The following is a 20,280-nucleotide window of genomic DNA, read 5'->3' on the forward strand; positions in this document are numbered from 1 at the left end:
TGTTTAATAATCTGGTATTATCTGCAGATCTTTTTTATATGTGTGGGCATTCCCAATTCGTCTTCTTCATCTATTTACATTATGAACAGCTGAAATGACAATCGATTGGGCAATTCCCAGATATGAAGATGCAATCTTTATATGGAAAAATCTGCCGATCACTGAAATAAATCTGTAATGTGTGGGCAAGTCAAATAGATTGTAGAATCCATTTATCTGGCCAAAAAAATCACTGGATCTGGAAATCCATTAATTGTGATTGCTGATGTATGGGGCCCATTACACTGCAAGTTGTTAATTGCTGTTTGTTTTCAGGTAATCTGTATCAGATATAGAGCTTGATTAAGTATGGATTGCTAATCAGATAATTTGCAAAATCAAGTGATTATCGAATAACTGTTTGCATCACGCATTCACAAGCTCAAATAGACAATATGTTTGGGCCATCAGATCACTTTCTAATATTTAATAAAATATTTTTTCTTTGTTGTAAAAGTCTTACAACTTTCAAGGGAGAACCTCATAACTGTTAATGTTGAAAACATGTGTGTGGTTTCGCTGGCTGCAGATGTGGCTTGAAAATGTGGCTGCATTTGGGGATCTGTTTAAGTCTGTCTGATGTGAAACAAAATCCCAGGTAAACCAAGTGCCCTGCCGGCCTATTTGGACTAACTGGATAGGCCCCTGCAAGACAGTAGTTTATGCAGGTAATTGGATACCTCTCCTATGCAAACCTTTCAGTTGTATTGGGCACAGTACAGTATATGCCAAAAACATTGGATGAGTGCCATTATGTCCCTTATGCAGTATTCTGATTGCTACTACAACACCTCCACACTGATCACCTCTTACTGAAAGGGGGGTGGGGGGGAGGGAAGGGCACAATCAACTAACATGGTTTCCCTATGATATTGGGACCATTCCGGTCTACAGAGACACAATACTACACAATGATTTCCTATTTGCTTGGGTGTAAACCAGCCCATGGTATCTAATATTGAAGCCAGGCCTGGATTAAGAATGGGGTGGATGGAGCTGCAGCTCCAGGCCTCCTATTGTAAACAGGCCAACAGGACACTGACAGCTTTGACTGGAAAAAAAAAACTTTTTCCTGTCACAGACTGCCAGCGGCTGTCCTCTCTCTCCCATGCCCCCCTCCTCTGGCTGCAGCCCTCTCACCTTAGAAATGTTTAGATCAGAAGCAGAACATGCAGGTAGTGTCTTGGCCGTGCAGGCAATGATGTGGCCGCCCCTCCCTTCAGCTCTCTTCCTCTCTGGAGTCCTGAGCCTGCCACTCACAGTTACAAGCTCCACCCCCAGACTACTAGTGGTGTGTACTGTATATGTACTGTGTGTTTATGTGGTGATGTGTGTAGTGTCTATATGTGATCGTTATGTGTGTACTGTGTCCCTGTGTAGTGTGTACTGTGTGTGTGCGTGTGTGTGTATGCTATGTTGCGTGTGTGGTGTGTTCTGTGGGCCTGATTCAGACCTTCTCTCTAGGCTGCGTATATTCAGAGCATAGCGAGCAGGTTAATGCCGCCCCTCCGAATGCACACCACCCAAATTCCCTTGCTATGTTGTGAGCAGATGTGTACTCTTACACATTCGCTCGCAAGAATCCACACATGGTTACTTACCAACTAATGATTTTTCCTCTGCAAGCAGCAGAAGGGTAGCCCATAACTTACTTTTCTGCTGCACGGTCTTCTGCAAATTTGGGGGCTGGCGTTGATATCATGTGATGTTAGCAGCCCATCTAGAGCAGGCAGGGGAACGTCAGCATTCCCTGGGATGTTGGCATTATATATATATATATATATATATATATATGTGTGTGTGTGTGTGGTTCTGTGTGGTTCTGCTAGATATCGCACCAGCTTCACATGAATGACTGTGAATGTGAATGTGTGAATGTGAATGTGTGAATGAATGACTGTGCTCAGGCACCTTTTTCAAGAGGGGTGACTACACCCTTGTCACCCCTCTTGAAAAAGGTGCTAGAGGCACCGAAACGGCCGTCAAGGAGACAATGCCAATATGCTTCAATATGCTTCATACAGCCTGAGTATTGCTAAGTATAGCCTGTTGGGTGTTTTTTCATGCTGACATGATTACTTATTGAGATGTGTCCTCCATGATAATAAATATATTGCTGTTTTTCACTGGACTGGTGCTGGTCTTCCCATTTTGTTGTGGGTTCTCTTACCATATATATATATATATATATATATATATAGTAACTGGGTGATGCGGCACTCCGCTGTATTTGCACACTGTGTATACAGTACCGCGGTGCCCCACACGGTATTGTCCGAGATGAGCCCGGAGTAGATAGATACTGGGTGGCGGTGGCACTTAACTAACAGAAAAGACACCAGACGACTGGATCAAATTCCCAATGTTTCAAGGCTAGTTCAGCCTCTTTATCAAGGTGCAGTAAGACAAAGGTGAATACAGTACCTTTATCCCCTTTCCGGTCAACTCAGCTGCCATGGCCACGCCACCTCCCGGCGCTCTGACATGATGAGATCGCCCCTTCTAGGAGAGGTTGGGCATGAAGCGAGTTTCACAAAAATGGGAATGATACATATTATTAGTGATTCCTGTTAAATGACAAAATGTCAATAAAAGTCTGTGAGCGTAATATTGCTATAATGGGCAATGCAAATATGTTTAGACAATTCAAATATATAGAAAACTAACACAAAGTGAGCAAACTCATATAGTGCAAAAGACTCAATAAAACAGTGACTGGTGCATATTTGAATGAAAAACAAACCATATCGCTAAATGATCTGTGACATTGAATAATGACATTATTGACATGCACCAAAGCATGCTGTTTGCTGCCACCTTGATACTTATGTTGCAGCAATCGGCTGATGTTCCTATAATCATTTACCCTGTATTTGTTCTGTATTGTCTTCAACTGTAAGTTACTGTTTTCCAGTTTCATTATGTGTACTCTGTAACTGGAAGCTGCGGAACCCTTGTGGCGCCATATAAATAAAGGATAATAATAATAATAATAATAATACATGTGACACTGCTCTGTGGTTCACCTGCATAATTAAGTTGATCTATCCCAAGCATTGCTAACAACAAAGATTTTTGTTCTTTATACTTTTTGAAAGAAAACCTCAATTCTTAGCATTAGTTTCTGGGTATTGAAAGGTGTTGAAACTGCATTAACTGCATTAACTTAACTCCTGCAGTCCCTGGTGATTACATTAGACTCTACAGCTGCAGCCAAGATGTTGTACTTTGGTTTATGGTTTTGAAGTATGTATTGCCATTACAAACTCTTTGCCATCTTTTATGATGTCAACTGAAGTCAATTGATGGGAGATAACATTTGTCTAGATATCCATTCATTTTCTTACATGCACTAAGCTTTGTAGCCATACATTAATTCAGTTAATTAGACATTTATGTATATAAGCCATTCATAAAGCCACCAACAGATCATGTGCAGTCATTTATCTATGTAATGGGAATCTATTGTCCCCATAGCTTTATCTACTTCTTCAGAACTTGGAGTATCACCGGGATTGCTAGTAGCCTTCCATAGCTTGTCTTGCTTTACATACATTTCCAAGCAATTTCCCTGTAGCATAATCTTCTGAATCTGTCATCTTATGAAAGCTCATGCTGGTCCCTGCACTGCACATTTTCATACAGGTGAATATAGGATTTTCTGTACTTATTTAGATCCTTTTATTTAGTTTCAATGTAGCCTGTATTCCTGTCATCAGCTGTGTTCACATTGAGGTGTCTAGACTTTGGCAGCCAGAATAATGCATGATGGAAGCCTTGGTTCCGGACTTTTTTTGTATGCTGCTAGTTTGGAAGCTGGAACTATAACCTATTAGTGGAATTAGCAGACTTGGTCTGTTAGTACTCTGGGCCTTAAGAGTTATGAAGTGCTGGGTTGTACAGGTGTCTGTGAGTAGCGACAGTCAGCAATTTATTCACATTTTATTCAGATTTATTGCCAAGGAAGAATACAATTGTCATAAGATACAGGGTTAAACAAATACAAACTATTTTTTTAGTATATACTTTGGCAATGTGTAGCATTATGTTCCTTTGTATAAGCACTGGTACAATAGGATAACAGGAAGACCTGTGAATTCTTGCATTGTGAATTCTTGTATGGCTTTTTAACTTGAGAGAGTCTTAGTGGCACATCCAAATGATAGAGACTTCAATGTAGCAAGAGGTGATGAGAAACTGCGCATTCGCAAACCTAGCCATGTGGCGTGTCCTATTGACTTGCTGGGACTTGGATGTAAGCTGTGTTGAGCACTCCTCATCCAACAAACTCTCCACAACCTCCATGGCTGTAACTTAATGGACCAGTGGAGAAAGAAAGAAAGATAGACACAAAGTAGTAGAGACTGAGGGATGATGGGACAGATGGAACAGAGGAGCAAACTACTGTAATACAAGAGAAAACCTGTGACAGAAAAATGGGTATTATAAGAGAGGAAAAAATTGGTAAAAAACAAGCAACACTGCACAACATCTAATAAAGCTGTCCTTCATGCATATTTACAGTAGTTTGTGTAGTTAAATAGATTTATGAATACTTATAAAACAGAGAATATGCTAATGCACAGAGAATTATCTTATCGCAGATGTAACATTTTGGCCTTTGTGTGAATACATTGGCATTATGCAACCATTCAAGGTTGTCCTACTGCAGATCTACCTTTTGTCAATTTCAAACCATTGTTGACCCATTGATCCACACCACCTGATGAGATTGAGAAAGTTTGCAGAGATATATATATATATACCCAAGATATCTAAACCATCTAGTCCAAAGATTAGAACAGTGATATAAGGGGTAATCATTTATAAATCTATGCTGTGGAGGTATGTTTGGATAACAATTACATTCAAATCGGAACACTTTTGGGTACTTGTGTAGTTTCACGGCGCCACTTATGTAGTCAGCGTAGTGTCCCTGTCAGCATCGTGTTCCCGCAGCCAGCGTAGTCAGCGTCCCTGTCATCATAAGGTTTTGTGAGCGGCACCTCAAAATCTCCAACAAAACTGCCATTTTGTACAAGAACCTGATGCGAGAGGCGTGTACCCTTGATCTCATGGCACAACTCCAACGCCGGGTTGGTGGACCTGGAAAAATTGTAGAGGTGGCCGAAAGTCTATTTGTTCAACATAAAAGCTACATTGGACATGTCATACCAGAGCAGTGGCTCTTCGGTGGGATATCACGTGACACTGGTGACTGTTTCATCACACCAGTGATCAGCCATGATGCCCGGACCCTAATGTCTGCCATTGAAGCACACATTGAGCCAGGTACCACCATCTACGCTGCATGCCAATACCTGAACTCTTATTTACAAGAATTTATGTGGCGTAAAACCCTTTAACTCTCGTCCCAACTGCCGACAATGCAGTCAACAATGAGGATAACACAGTTACGTCGACATCAGCTGCATTAACATCAGCTGCATCTGGAGGGGCTGCTGTCATGGAAGAATAAATGTTTTTGACCTTTCTGGGACTTGTTGTTCTACGCTACTATTTAACATTGATCATTGTTTTTCTTCTTTCTTCTTTTTGTCAGTAAAATCCATTTGACAGTTAACACGTGTCATCATTATTGTTTCAGATGCATGACATGACAGTTGTGAATGTGTTCCTGAAACACCCCCACTGTCCACATCAGCCTGAGGTGTGGTGAGCGGAAGCAGTTTGCACCATCCTGACCTGTACATACTCCCACTATCCATGTTGGCGTGGAGTTGACTTTATAAAGTGTGTCGAGCGAAGCGAGCCACCACACCCGAATCGCGGCGAGTGCAGCTAGCACCATGAGGGGATGTGGAAAATGAGCCGGAAGCATGGCGAGCGCAGTGAATTACTTGACATGTATTTCACGTCCCCTTGCGTGGCTCGCTGCACTTGCCATGGTTAGGGCTCGTTTTTTGCATGCGCTCGCCACGCTTCCGGCTTGGTGGCTTGCTGCATTCACCACACTTTATAATCAACTCTATGCCGACGTGGATAGCGGGGGGTAGAAACAGATCGGGAGGGCGCATACTCGCGGGGCTCGCTGCACTCACCATGCTTTGAGGCTGACGTGGATAGTGGGGGTTTGAAATGGAGGCATTTGCCAATATGTATCATGGAGCATTGGCAAATGCGTCCTATATAGTGCATGACATGCTCTTGCGTCCACCCCCCCCACCCTTTGTGTAAGTGACCGAACCCCTAACCCTGACCATCTCCCTGAAGTGGGCAAGTGGGCAGGGTTGCCGTACCCTGCCGCACAAATTACTGAGACGCACTTGCGTATGAGACTCTCATTTTTTCCCAGGCAGATGGAGCACTTCTCTGCCGGCGCCCGCATGATCCCCTCTCCGCCGGTGTCTGCCAGCGCAGGGGATGTGGCGGTTACCAGCACTGTGTGAGAGGCGCTCACTAGGATTGCCAGGGACCTCGGGGACAGAGCTGCAGCTCGCAGGGACAGTATAGTGACTACGCTGCCTGATGGGGACACTATGCTGACTATGCAGGGCTGGTGCCGTGAAACTACACAAGTACCCACTTTTGTTCATTTACAGCCTAGTTTTTTTAATTTAAGTAATTCTAAATTAGACATGGTATAAATTGCCTGGTAATGCTAATGTTTTTGTATGTGAGGAAAAAACATTGGAGAAAAACTAAATGTGTTTATTTCAAAGCAATGCAAATTCCATAAGTCACCTATGTGATAATCTGCTCTTGTGATTGGGTTAAAGAACCTACAGTATTAGGTTCTGATTATTAAGATACTGAGAAAAAAGCTAAATTTATTTTTGTTTAGACCAAAAGCTTTTAGAGAACAGTTATGAGAAATTGGATTATCTATACACAATTTAATTAACCTTTCTCAATTCTTATTTCTCAGCACACCCATGTAAACAATTCCCATCATAAAGCAACAACGAAAATAATTTGATTTATAAAACAAAAAAGTAGACACTAAAAAAAGTAGAAAAATGAAACTAGAAACTATTTTATTGCATGGAATGCTGTATTCACATTATTAATTTTATTTATTGCATTCAAAGAGCTTAAAATTGAGCACTTGGCACTATTTGCTAACATATAACATACCCAACAGCCATAACATAAAAACTACTGACAGCAGTGATAGTTATCCCATTACAATGGAATCCAACAAGGGGTGGGATATATTGGGCAGTGATTAAACAATCAGTTCTTAAAATTGATTTAATTTAAACAGGAAAAATGGGCAACAGCAAAGATCTGAGATACTGCAACTAGATGACTGGGCCAGGGCATTTTCAAATGGCAGGTCTAGTGAGGTCAGGGCAGGACTAAGCCTGGTGGTTCCTAGGTCCAGCAAAAGCGTAGGGACACCCACTTCTAAAATGTATTCTGCCCCCCCCCCCCCAAAGAAAACCCACACACATACACACTTACTAACTCACACACTGGAGCATCAGATACGGGTGGCTCACCATCAGAATTTCACAGATTTTATCTCACCAAAATGACTTTACCTGGAGGACCTCCTCGGCGGCCACTGTTGATGAACAGCTGAGCCACTGGAAGGAGACTGCTACGATTGAATAAGCAGTATGTGGATGCCCCAGGATGACCACCCACATTGCCCTTCCATTACTTTGGACCTGAGTTGTGGACACCAAGGTTCATTTACGTGTAAAGGGAGCAAAGGATAGTCTGGTCTGTTCCAGAGATACTCCAATACAAATTGCTGGAAAAGATAATTCTATTATACAGTATAGAGATGCATAGCCATAGACTGGTAAAACTGGCCATTGTGACCCCTGTCCACTGCCCAAAATGCTTACAATGAGCATGTGAGCATCAAAATTAGATCATGAAGCAACGAAGGTGCAATAGTCTTTTAGTTCATGTGGAGGGTTTGGTGCATCGTTAACCTGGAGAATAGATGAAAGCAGGATGCACTATGGGAAGAAAGCAAGCTGACTGAGGCATTGTGATGTGCTTGGCAATGTTCTTCTGGGAAACAGAAATACATCCCTTCATGGCAACTGTATTCTCTGATGGCAGTGGCCACTTTCAGCGTGAGATAACGCACCCTGCCAAACTGCAAAAATTGTTTAGTAATGGTTTGAAGAAAATAGTTTCAATCTGCTTGAGCATCTGTGGGATGTGTTGGAAAAACAAGTCAGAGCCATGGCGGCACCACCTAAAAACTTATTGGACTTAAAATATCTGTTGCTTATGTCTAGATACCACAGGACACTAACTGTTGGGTATTACAGTGGTTAGACTTCTCCTGGTGGTCACTGACTATTGCTGTACAATACAATTTTCTACCACTCTGAAGTAAAAGGTCTTGTGTTTATGCTTCTAATTATTATGACTTGCGGATATACATACAGTATTATCGTTTACCAAAAGATGTTTAAACTGGCCACATATTGAATCTCATACCGGATCAATGAATTAGTACTAAAATGCAAAAGTTCTATCAAACTGTAACAAATTTTAGAAAAACAATCAAAAATTCAGGAAAGACCGCATTACACAGTTCATAAAGTGAATTGACTTGAACACATACACTGTGTACTGTATTGTACTGTATTGTATTGTGTTTTTTAGATTGCCATGAATCAGCATATACAGTACATAATGTACACAGTACAGTATTTACTAATAAATTAATGTAGTGAAAATAAAATCCAAGCAGATTGCAGTATGGACTGTGAATATCTCTACACGCATGCAAATGGCTGTTTTGCATAAACATCCATTCGCAGATTAGGTGTGGGGAATAAATCATTCGATGGCTGCCAACATCAAATGATTCTACAGTGCACGCAGATCTAAGACACTCTGGTATCTTAGCTTTGCATGCTCCCTGTACGGGAAGAGGGCGGGCAGCTGACATCCGCTGATGTCAGCTGCCCACCCCCCCCGTATCATCAGCAAAGTACCATGGGAACACCCAGCATTTTCATGGGAACACCCATGAAATGCTGGGCATTGCTAAGGGCATGGTGATGACCCACCTCTCCATGCCCTCCGCCCACAGTGCTGTGTGCGAGCAGCTGGCGAATTATCAATTCACAATGGCCACTCGCACCAAGTGGCTGCACATGCGCGTAAATGTTTATGAGCAGTAGCAAAACATCGCTCACTGTTGTAAATTTGCAACGGTGCAAGATAACCAGATTGACCTCCATTGTGTACTGTATTGTACTGTATTGTATTGTGTTTTTTAGATTGCCATGAATCAGCATATACTGTACATAATGTACAATATTTACTAATAAATTAACGTAGTGAAAATAAAACCCAAGCAGATTGTCATATGTCCCCGCATGCATGCGAATGGATGTTTTGCATAAACATCCATTCGCAGATTGCCTTCAGGGTGGAAACACTTTCTGGTGTCTTAGATCTGCGGGCTCCCTGTGCAGGAAGAGGGTGGGCAGCTGACATCTGCTGCCCTCAGCTGCCCACCTCTGCACCATCAGCAAATCACCATGAGATTGCTCAGTGTTTTCATTTGAACGCCAATGAAACGCTGGGCGTTCCCATGGGCGTGATGCTAGCTGCTCCACGCCCTACACCCGCAGTGCTGTGTGCGAGCAGCCAGTGAATAATCAATTCACGGTGGCCACTCGCACCAAGTGGCTGCACATGCGCACAGGGCAGCCGAGAGGGGGGGGGGGGTACTAATTACCTGGGCCCGGGATTGCTGGAGAGGCCCGGCGGGAGCCCTGGTCCGACCCCGCCATACCTTCCCCCTCCGTCCCTTCCGGGCAGCAGCAGCACACGCCTACGCATGTGCTGTGCTGACAGCAGGCTCAGCATGAGTATCTCACTGACATGCTGAGCCTGCTGTCTGCATAGCACATAGCACATGCTGTAGGTGTGTGCTGCTGCGGAGGTGGGGGTGGGCAATAACACTCCCCCCCCCCCCCCCTTCAACTTTAAAGTTTTTTTTCACCCACCTTAGACATTTTTGGGGGTGTGGCCTAATCGTGGTCACCACCCGCAATTAGGCCACGCCTCCAAAATTTTACCGAGGCCCAGCATACCTTTCGGCTGCCCTGCATGCGCATAAATGTTTATGCGCAGTTGCAAGACATTGTAATTCGCAACCGTGCGTGATAAACAGAATGACCTCCACTGTGTACTGTATTGTTATGGGGAAAAAAAACTATTCTATGGAAGAATTTGCTCCATCATTTACTTGTTTAGTGTGTTCTTTTTTGTCTATGTCTGCAAATAATATTGGCAATGGGGGTGCTGGTTCTTCAAAACACAGTACTGTAGGTGTCTTTGATTAAATATGATGCATTCACCGTCATAAAGTACCATTAGGAAATTGTGTTTTTAGATTGCCATGAATCAGCATATACATAATGTACATAGTACAGTATTTACTAATAAATCAAAGTAGTGAAAATAATACCCAAGCAGGTAATATGCCATCTCTTGAAAATTCGAACCTGGCAAAACTTTTTGAACAATGAAAAATAAACTATTTTATACAAAAGCGTTTGTTTCCAGATGTTGACATTGTTTGAGCCAAGCAAAGCTGTGTTTGTATGTACACGTTAGTATAACTGTGCTCTGGAGGACTGACTTTGATCATACAAAGAGCAATTTCTCATTATTTTCTACTGACACACAAAACAGTCTCCTGTGAAGTCTATCGAATATTGTGTGACCTCTGTCTCAATGCTTTTCACAGATTTCCCAGGCTGTCTCTGCCACTCAGTCGTCACTAACACAGACAACTGTAATGGAAACTGTAACTATGGTGACCACCAGGGAGCAAATTCTTGTTAAGCATGGTAAGGATGAGCTCCCGCCACCTCCGCCCCAGAAGAAAAGACAAGTCCTTGTGGAATCAGAACTTAGGAAAAGGTGAGAAAAATATAGCAAATGCACAACAACATATGATGTTGGAATAATCACACATTTACAGTGTAAACATAAATTCCAATGAAATGATCCACTGAGCCATTTATGCAGGTTCTACGTGACGTCACTCCACAATACTCATCATGTACTGTTTACTATGATAATAATTTATTTCTTAAAATTTTACATACTATTTTCCTGTACTTGCTAAATTATAAAGGCTGAAATGAAAACATTTATTGTACAGTTAAACAATTCTGAAAATAGGGAGAAATATTTCCTGAATTGGTGAAGAAAACAATGGACAGTTGGCAACTATGTAGACTTGGATGAACAAGCCAAGATTGTGTTCCTGGTTCCTTGTCCTGCTCCCATACCTTGTCTGTTTCCAGTATACCTACCTTGCCCATGTATTCTGTCAGCTATAGTGGGGCAGATGTATTAATCTGCCTATAACGTTTGGCGAATAACGATTCCCGCTTCTCCAGCATAACGTGGAGAAGCGGGCAAACGTTATAGGCAGATGTATTAACCCCAACCCAGCTGATAAGGAGAGCCGTTATCCCCAGCGTGAACGGCTCTCCTTATCGTCTCCCTCGCCGCCCCACACATGCGCACTCGCTGTCCCCCCCCCCCCCCTGGCCGGCTATCTGGGCATGCGCGACATCTCGCTAAAACCGCGAGATCTCCAGAGCAGCCCAAGCCAGACGCAGGGCTAGCGTTGTCCCCACAGTGGGGGATAGGACAACGCTAGCCCTGAGCTGGCGAAGCGGCCGGGGCGAATTAACGCCTTGAAGGCTGTTAATACATCGCCCCGGCCGTTAATCCCTGGGGGGGGGGATTGCAGGGGACAGCCCCGCCGAGCGTAACTCGGCGGGCTGTCACTAGCGCACGTTAGGCGCGCTAGTAATACATTAGCAAAATCGTAATTCCCCTCAGTTAACCAGCGTTAAGTGCATTTTTGCACTTAACGCTGGTTCATACATCTGCCCCAGTGTGTCCTGTCATTGTAACCTGCAACACCTGAATAGCCTCTGAAATACCTTCACAGAAATTACCCTAAGGGCTGACTTGCATATCTCAGCACCTGTACATGTATATTGGGCTTGCAATCCTCAGTCTTGTTTTCCTGTTTACCTCATTCATGCTGCATCCTACTGACTCCAGTCTGTTCAGTAACTGGTGACCCAGGCAGTGGGCTTGGACTTGTACGTCTGGTGCAGTAAAATTCATGTCCCCGTATGGAGCTTTTAGATGAATACCCCCAGCATGTTAGACTCTGCACCTCTGTCTTGGGGTTAGTCCACTACCAGTTACTGATTCTGACACATCTGAACTTCGGTAGTTCTAACACTCAGCGGGGGACTTGTCATGGCATCAAAGGGCATGACATGTAATAGAAGGTGGGGCAGGGGGTGTAACTGCGTGATCACATCACCATGACGCCACCACACTACACAATAACGAGGGTACAGAAATTGTGAGGCGGGGGGGGGGACGACACAATGATGCAATTTACAGTAGTGCAGATCATGTTATTGAAGCCCTGGACTGGGTACATTGCACAACTGGGGAGGGAGGGGGTTGTTGAGAGTGGGGGTGCTGGGATATTTTCTGGAAGTTCTCTGCAATTCAATATACATGTATGGTGTGTCAGTTCTACGTATAGGTTTAAAAAAACATGTTCACACTGTGTGTGAGTGTGTGTGTACAGTATATACAAGCAGCAGTGTAGCTAGGTGACATGGTGCCCGGAGCAAGGGAATGTGTCGCCCCCCCCCCCCCCCCCCCCAAGACCACCTCATTTTTAGCCGCCCCCCCCCCCACTTTCCTATAATCAATTATTATATTATTGCCTAATTGCCCGTCCCATTAATAGTAATTTTTTAGGGCCTCCCTTGTTTTACATACATACAAACAAACAAACAAACACGAATAGCATGTACAGTATGCATACACACACATAGCATACCTACTAGATAGATAGATAGATAGATAGATAGATAGATAGACAGACAGACAGACAGACAGACAGACAGACACACACACACACACACACAGCATGCAGTACATACATACATACATACATACATACATACATACAGCATAAAGTCATACACACAGCATACATATATACACATACACAGACACACAACATACATACATACATACATACATACATAAATAAATACAGCATACATACAGTACACATGCAGGATACCTACAAACATACAAATAGCATGCATACACACAAAACCCACACACAGCATATCATATACGCACATACAGCATGCATAAACACACACACAGCATATAAACTCATGCAGCATACCTACAACAATAGTACATATACTGTAGTACATACTTCCAGTGGCCCCCCACCCCCCACACCCACGGAGCACTAACCAACACCTTTGAGGAGGAGAAGAGGAGGACATCAGTCACAGTGCCCGGGAGAGGAGCTGCTGCTGTTGCTGCACATGCTTCCTGTCTGTGTGATCCAGTCTATGCTGTGCATAGAGCTGAGCTTTGCTGTTTGAGCTCTCTTTGAGGAGCCTCTGCAGCTGAGCTGCTCTGTGCAGAGTGGCCCCAGAAAGTGCAGAGACGGAGACAAGGCTGTCTATTACCCCTTTCACACTGCACTTTTAAAACGGTATATTGCTGTTTTTTTTCCATTTTAAAACGTTTAAGGCTGCAGTGTGAAGGTGCCAGAGTTGATTTACTGGTTAAAGTTAACTGGTATTTCAACACGTTTAAAAAGTAGGGATGTTCACCGGCCACTTTTCGGGTTTTGGGTTTTGGGTTTTGGGTTCTGATTACCTTGAGGTTTTGGGTTCTAATGGGTTTTGGCAAAACACCTCCTAAGTGTTTTGTGTTTGGATTTATTTGGGTTTTGGGTTCTGATTTTTTTGTTAAAAAAAGCCTAAAAACAGCTAAAATGGCAGAATTTGGTGGTTTTTTTGCTCCTACGCTATATTGACCACAATAACATTCATTTACACTCATTTCCAGTGTATTCTGAACACCTCACACCTCACAATATTGTTTTTATTGCCAAAGTTTGCACTGAGGTAGCTGGATAACTATGCTAAGCCACACAAGTGTGCGGCACAAACACGTGGCTCATGTAAGAGTGGCACTGCAGCGGCAGACATGATGGCAGTTTAAAAAAATAGGCCCATAAAAGATACCTATCTGGCTTGATCATGCACTGTTTACCATGTGCAGCCAAGGAGCGGTGGGCATTTTGTGCAGCACAGAGTTTGTCTGCAAGTGTGTAACTGTTTCGATCACTTTAACATCCAACAAGACCCCTATCTGGCTTGATTGTGATTATGATTATTTATAATTAATTTCATCTGATTTTTAATTTGGTGATTAGTAATATTATTCATTTATTATTTATTATTACCATTCGTCTCGTCAATCATTGCCTAATGGGTGGAGGGGAGGGGGCTAATCAATGACTAGGTGGCAGCTGGAAGAGTTCTATCTGGCTGCGACTTCTGTAACTCTATTGATCGCTAGGGTGGATTCAGGTGATCTGGCTCGCTAGGCGGGTGTTCCCTTTGCTCACTGCTTCACATGCGTCCCTCGTGAAGCTGTGCGCTCTGTCGAGGAGGATGTCCTTTGCCGGTAGAGAAGTACTGATCTTCTCTCAAGGTGTTACGACTCGTAGCTGCACTCCCCTGCTACAACCTCAAAACAAGCACCAAGACCCCTATCTGGCTTGATTGTGCACTGTTTACACAGTGCAGCCGAGGAGCAGTGGGCGATTGGTGCAGCAATCAATTACTCTCATTAGTGGAATGCAATCAGTTGTATGCATTTAAAAGACAAGTCCCTCATACGAATGACTCTCAGCAGTGGGCACCAGACCAGACAGGTAGATGAAGCAGTACTAGACACCACACGGTAGATAAGTCAGTACTAGGCACAAGACCGGTAGATAAGGCAGTACTAGGAAGTACTAGGCACCAGACGGTAGATACGGTAGTACTAGGCAGTGGGCACTAGACCAGACAGGTAGATGAGGCAGTATTAGTTGTGTGTGTATCTGTTTTGGTCAGTTTAATATTTAACAAGACCCCTATCTGGCTTGATTGTGATTATGATTGATTGATTATTAATTAATTTTTTGATGTGATTGATTCATGGTCGAAACCCCGTTTAACAACCTGGTTGATCCTGACCCTGATGTGCAGTTTGTCTCTGTGCTGAAAGATCCCAATCTCAAATGGCAGACTGAACAACCTGTGGATAGCCATATTTCAAAAAATGTGAATGGGCTTGTGTGGCAGCCCACTACAGGATACCCCCTGTGCCCCTGGAGTGCCCCCAAAGAAGTTTAATTGCAGCCAATGCTGCTCAGAGGAAAACTGCAGGGATGTGAGGGGTTAAACAGCCCCAGCTCAGTCCACGTGCAGGGAGCCTGACACCCCCGATTGGCTGCCCAGGGATTGTGGCAGTCCACCCCTGGTGTACTCTTGTGCCCCCAAAGAGATTTTAATTGCAGCCAATGCTGCTCAGAGGAAAACCTCCTTTGCTTGTGGAAGCTGCAGGTCTGTGAGGGGTTAACAGACTCAGCTAGTGTCCTAGTGTCCCAGCTCCCCTGCACATGAGACAGGAAGCTGGGAGGTCAGAGGTGATCCCAGCAGCAGTGTGTGAGAGAGAGAGAAAGTGTGCAGAGGGGTGAAGAGCTTGTATCCTGAGCCAGGAAGCATGCAGACAGAGATGCTGTGCAGAGAGAAGCACACATCTGAGACCAGGCACTGGGAGCAAGGACCCAGCAGTTAATGACAGCCAGCACTGCTGACCAGAAGAAGGGGTGAGCAGCATGTGAAGGGAGATAGAGCCCAGTAGGAGTGACTGCAGAGACCTACAGCACGGAACTAGGCAGAGAGGGACATTGCCGCCCATCTGGGAGTCACCCAGAGGACCACACAGCACCCAAGACAGGCAGTGGCCAGCCAGGAGTCGTGACCAGCAGGAGCTGGCAACTGCAGCTGATTGTTCAGGTACTGGGGTGTTGGATACCCCCACTAACAGGACTGCCTGTTTGCCTCTGATACAGGAGATTGCCCTAAGGGATGGGAATCTGCCTGCCCCTCTTAGAGAGGATTTTTGATCACTTTTGTTATACATAAAAGTAGTGTGCACACTAAGTTATGGCCTAATCACCTTGTGAGGATTTCCTTCGCGGGACCGTTATTCAAATTCAGGAACTGTGTTGTTTTGCACCAGGGACTACCGCGCAGTGTATATAGGGTGCATAGCGCCACTTGGCGGACATGTTGTGACGTAATATTATTCTGTCATATTGTTATTGTTGTGATGTAATTTTTTGCGTAATCGTTCTCTCTTTAATCTGGTCATTGATTAGTTATAGCTTTAATTACTGAATGATATAAAGTGACTGTTTTGCATAAGTACGTGAGTGTATTGCAGCAACCCATTTACATATCTCCTTTAAATAAATATTTGTTGCTGCTAGCCGTAGTAGCCTTGTCTTTTGTGGGTTCTCCTTGGGTTGTGCCATTCCCTGCCACAGGTTCTCCGGAAGAAGCCGTGAGGAATCCAGAAGCTGCCGCCGTAATCAGCTCCAGATTCAGGTACTATTTTGCACCACACTGTTACAGGGGCACTGGCACAGGAGCGCAAAAGGAGAGGTCAGAGGTGAAATGAAACTGTGCCGGAGGAGGGTTTGCAGCAGCGTGAGAGAGGATGACACGTGCTTAGAGAGAGAAGACAGGCTGGGCACCCTAAAGATCCACAGAGAGGAGAGCAGCAGAGTGCGCAGCCTGGAAGCGTGCAGAAGTGAGACCCGCTAGAGAGGAGAGAGCCGGGCAGCGTTTCCGTGCAGGAGACCCGGCGGTGATGGACAGCAGCGCACACAGAGAGAGCCAGCAGCCAGCATCATGAGGGAGGCAAGAGGGAAGCCGTGAGGAATCCAGAAGCTGCCGCCGTAATCAGCTCCAGATTCAGGTACTATTTTGCACCACACCGTTACAGGGGCACTGGCACAGGAGCGCAAAAGGAGAGGTCAGAGGTGAAATGAAACTGTGCCGGAGGAGGGTTTGCAGCAGCGTGAGAGAGGATGACACGTGCTTAGAGAGAGAAGACAGGCTGGGCACCCTAAAGATCCACAGAGAGGAGAGCAGCAGAGTGCGCAGCCTGGAAGCGTGCAGAAGTGAGACCCGCTAGAGAGGAGAGAGCCGGGCAGCGTTTCCGTGCAGGAGACCCGGCGGTGATGGACAGCAGCGCACACAGAGAGAGCCAGCAGCCAGCATCATGAGGGAGGCAAGAGGGAAGCCGTGAGGAATCCAGAAGCTGCCGCCGTAATCAGCTCCAGATTCAGGTACTATTTTGCACCACACAGTTACAGGGGCACTGGCACAGGAGCGCAAAAGGAGAGGTCAGAGGTGAAATGAAACTGTGCCGGAGGAGACACCAGGGACACCAGGGAGACACCAGGGAGACGCTACCGGCCGGAGCCGGCAAAAGCAGCAGAGTACAAGGGTGCCCTACCCCCACTCAGCCTGTACCCTTCCTGCCCCAGCCCTGACTCCCCCAAGTCAGGGAGATCACATTCTCACCCATAAAGATGGTGACACAATTTTAAAAGAGGACAGAGAACAATCTCATGCACATGAGACCACTGTGCTTGATACAAGACAGACCAGAGTCCACCTAAAGGTGTCGGCTAGTACAGCATCCCTAAAAGTCTCAAGGCTCCAAAAAAAATTAGGCAGTGAGCCCCTGACCAGACAGGTACAGCAGTATTAGGCAGTGAGCCCCAGATCAGACAGGTAGATACGGCAGTATTAGGCAGTGAGCCCCAGACCAGACGGTACATACGGCAGTATAGCCAGTGAGCCCCAGACCACAAAGGTAGAGATATACGGCAGTATTTAATTATTTATTAGCCAGTGAGCCCCAGACCAGACGGTACATACGGCAGTATAGGCAGTGAGCCCCAGACCACAAAGGTAGAGATATACGGCAGTATTTAATTATTTATTAGGCAGGCAGTATTTAATTATTTATTAACCAGTGAGCCCCAGACCAGACGGTACATACGGCAGTATAGCCAGTGACCCCCAGACCACAAAGGTAGAGATATACGGCAGTATTTAATTATTTATTAGGCAGGCAGTATTTAATTATTTATTAGCCAGTGAGCCCCAGACCAGACGGTACATACGGCAGTATAGCCAGTGAGCCCCAGACCACAAAGGTAGAGATATACGGCAGTATTTAATTATTTATTAGCCAGTGAGCCCCAGACCAGACGGTACATACGGCAGTATAGGCAGTGAGCCCCAGACCACAAAGGTAGAGATATACGGCAGTATTTAATTATTTATTAGGCAGGCAGTATTTAATTATTTATTAACCAGTGAGCCCCAGACCAGACGGTACATACGGCAGTATAGCCAGTGACCCCCAGACCACAAAGGTAGAGATATACGGCAGTATTTAATTATTTATTAGGCAGGCAGTATTTAATTATTTATTAGCCAGTGAGCCCCAGACCAGACGGTACATACGGCAGTATAGCCAGTGAGCCCCAGACCACAAAGGTAGAGATATACAGCAGTATTTAATTATTTATTAGCCAGTGAGCCCCAGACCAGACGGTACATACGGCAGTATAGGCAGTGAGCCCCAGACCACAAAGGTAGAGATATACGGCAGTATTTAATTATTTATTAGGCAGGCAGTATTTAATTATTTATTAGCCAGTGAGCCCCAGACCACAGACCGCCAGACTGGCAGATTCAGTGCAGGCAGCAGTGCAGCACCAGTGGACTATATATATATTTATATTTAATATAATTAATTAATAATTATATATATAATAAATGGCACAGCACAGCACCAGAGGTATGCCCCAGCACAGAGGAGACAGTACTACAGGCAGGTACACAGTTAGACTGTTCTCCTAAGCAGAGGAGAACATAGTACACAGCAGCACTGAGGGAGACAGCCCTAGCAAATAAAATAATTAATTACAGCACAGTTCACCAGAGGTAGACCGCACAGAGGAGACAGTAGTACTACAAGTACACAGTTAGACTGTTGTCCTAAGCTGAGAACAGAGTACACAGCAGCACTGAGGGAGACAGCCCCAGCAAATAAAATAATCAATTACAGGCAGCACAGCACACCAGAGGTAGACCGCACAGAGGAGACAGTAGTACTACAAGTACACAGTTAGACTACTACACAGCAGCACTGAGAGACAGCACCAGCGATTGCAAAAGCTCAAGGACAAGCTCAAGTTTAAGCCCCAGCAGCAGCACCAACACACCCTCTCCCAACCCACTACTTAACTGGAGTGAAGATGGCGGGGGCGCGGCAGCTGCTTATAAAGCCTCGCGAAATCCGACGCCGGGAGATGACGTTCTAATCACGCGGACGGACCGAGTCAGGCGGGAATCTCCGAGCGCTGCTCGGAATCGGGCTCGGAATGATGACGTCCGTGGGGGCTCGGATCTCTGATATCCGAGCCCGCACATCTCTATTAAAAAGCAGAGTCCTACAACGTTTCAAAGCCGTTTTTTAGGCAGTGTAAATGGCTCTATTTTTATGGCTTGAAACGTATCCCTTGGGGGTTAAACGGGTTGAATGTGTGAATGGTATTAAATGCTTTTTAAAACGGTTTTCACCTGCAATGTGAAAGGTCTCAAGGTTCCGACCCGTTTTAAAGTCCCATTTAAAAATACAGGGTCAATACCCGTTTCTGCAATGTGAAAGCAGTATAAGTCTCTGCAGCAATTAATAAATAAATAAAATTAAAAAAAACATTGAAACATTGTTTCCGGCTGTGGCTCCAGCTGATGTTGTGAGACGACAGGACAGCAGAGAAAAAGACACAGGTGCCGTTAGCAATGCACAGCGCCATTTGAACCTCTGGAGCATGAGCTCCACTGGCTCCATGCTAGCTACGCCACTGTATACAAGGCCTGATCAAGGTGTCTTGCAGCCCCAGGGCCCCTACCAATAAAATGTTCAAACAAATATACTGTAGATTGATACAAATATTTAGTTACCTGACCAATACTCCAACAGGGACTGTAATGACATTGTATTCAAATGCTATACAGGTTGAGTATACCTTATGCCAGTGGTCAGGGAACTCGGTCCTCATTACCCCACACAGTGCATGTTTTGCTGGTAACCCAGCAGGTGCACAGACACATATTATAAGGTCCGCAGGTGGAGTTAATTATTTCACTTGTGATTCTGTGAGGAGACCTGTAAAACATGCACTGCATGGGGTAATGAGGATCGAGCTCCCTGACCACTGCCTTATGCGAAATGCTAGGGACCACAAGCATACCGGATAAGGGATTTTTCCGT

General features: G+C 44.8%; 1 protein-coding gene across 13 annotated transcripts in view; it reads left to right on the top strand.

Annotated features, from left to right (window-relative positions):
* DMD (dystrophin) overlaps positions 1-20,280 on the top strand; it is a 1,973,025-nt gene that overhangs the window by 695,513 nt on the left and 1,257,232 nt on the right. For all 13 annotated transcript variants that reach the window (XR_014470468.1, XM_083174338.1, XM_083174337.1 and 10 more), the window contains one exon: positions 10,742-10,917. Coding sequence is in view for 12 of the 13 variants with exons in the window: in XM_083174338.1 (XP_083030464.1) it covers positions 10,742-10,917 (176 nt within the window). In the remaining variant the exon portion in view is untranslated. The remainder of the gene's footprint in view (positions 1-10,741; positions 10,918-20,280) is intronic.

This window comes from Crinia signifera, chromosome 2 (genome assembly GCF_055691185.1).
Source record: "Crinia signifera chromosome 2, ASM5569118v1, whole genome shotgun sequence".
NCBI lineage: Eukaryota > Metazoa > Chordata > Amphibia > Anura > Myobatrachidae > Crinia > Crinia signifera.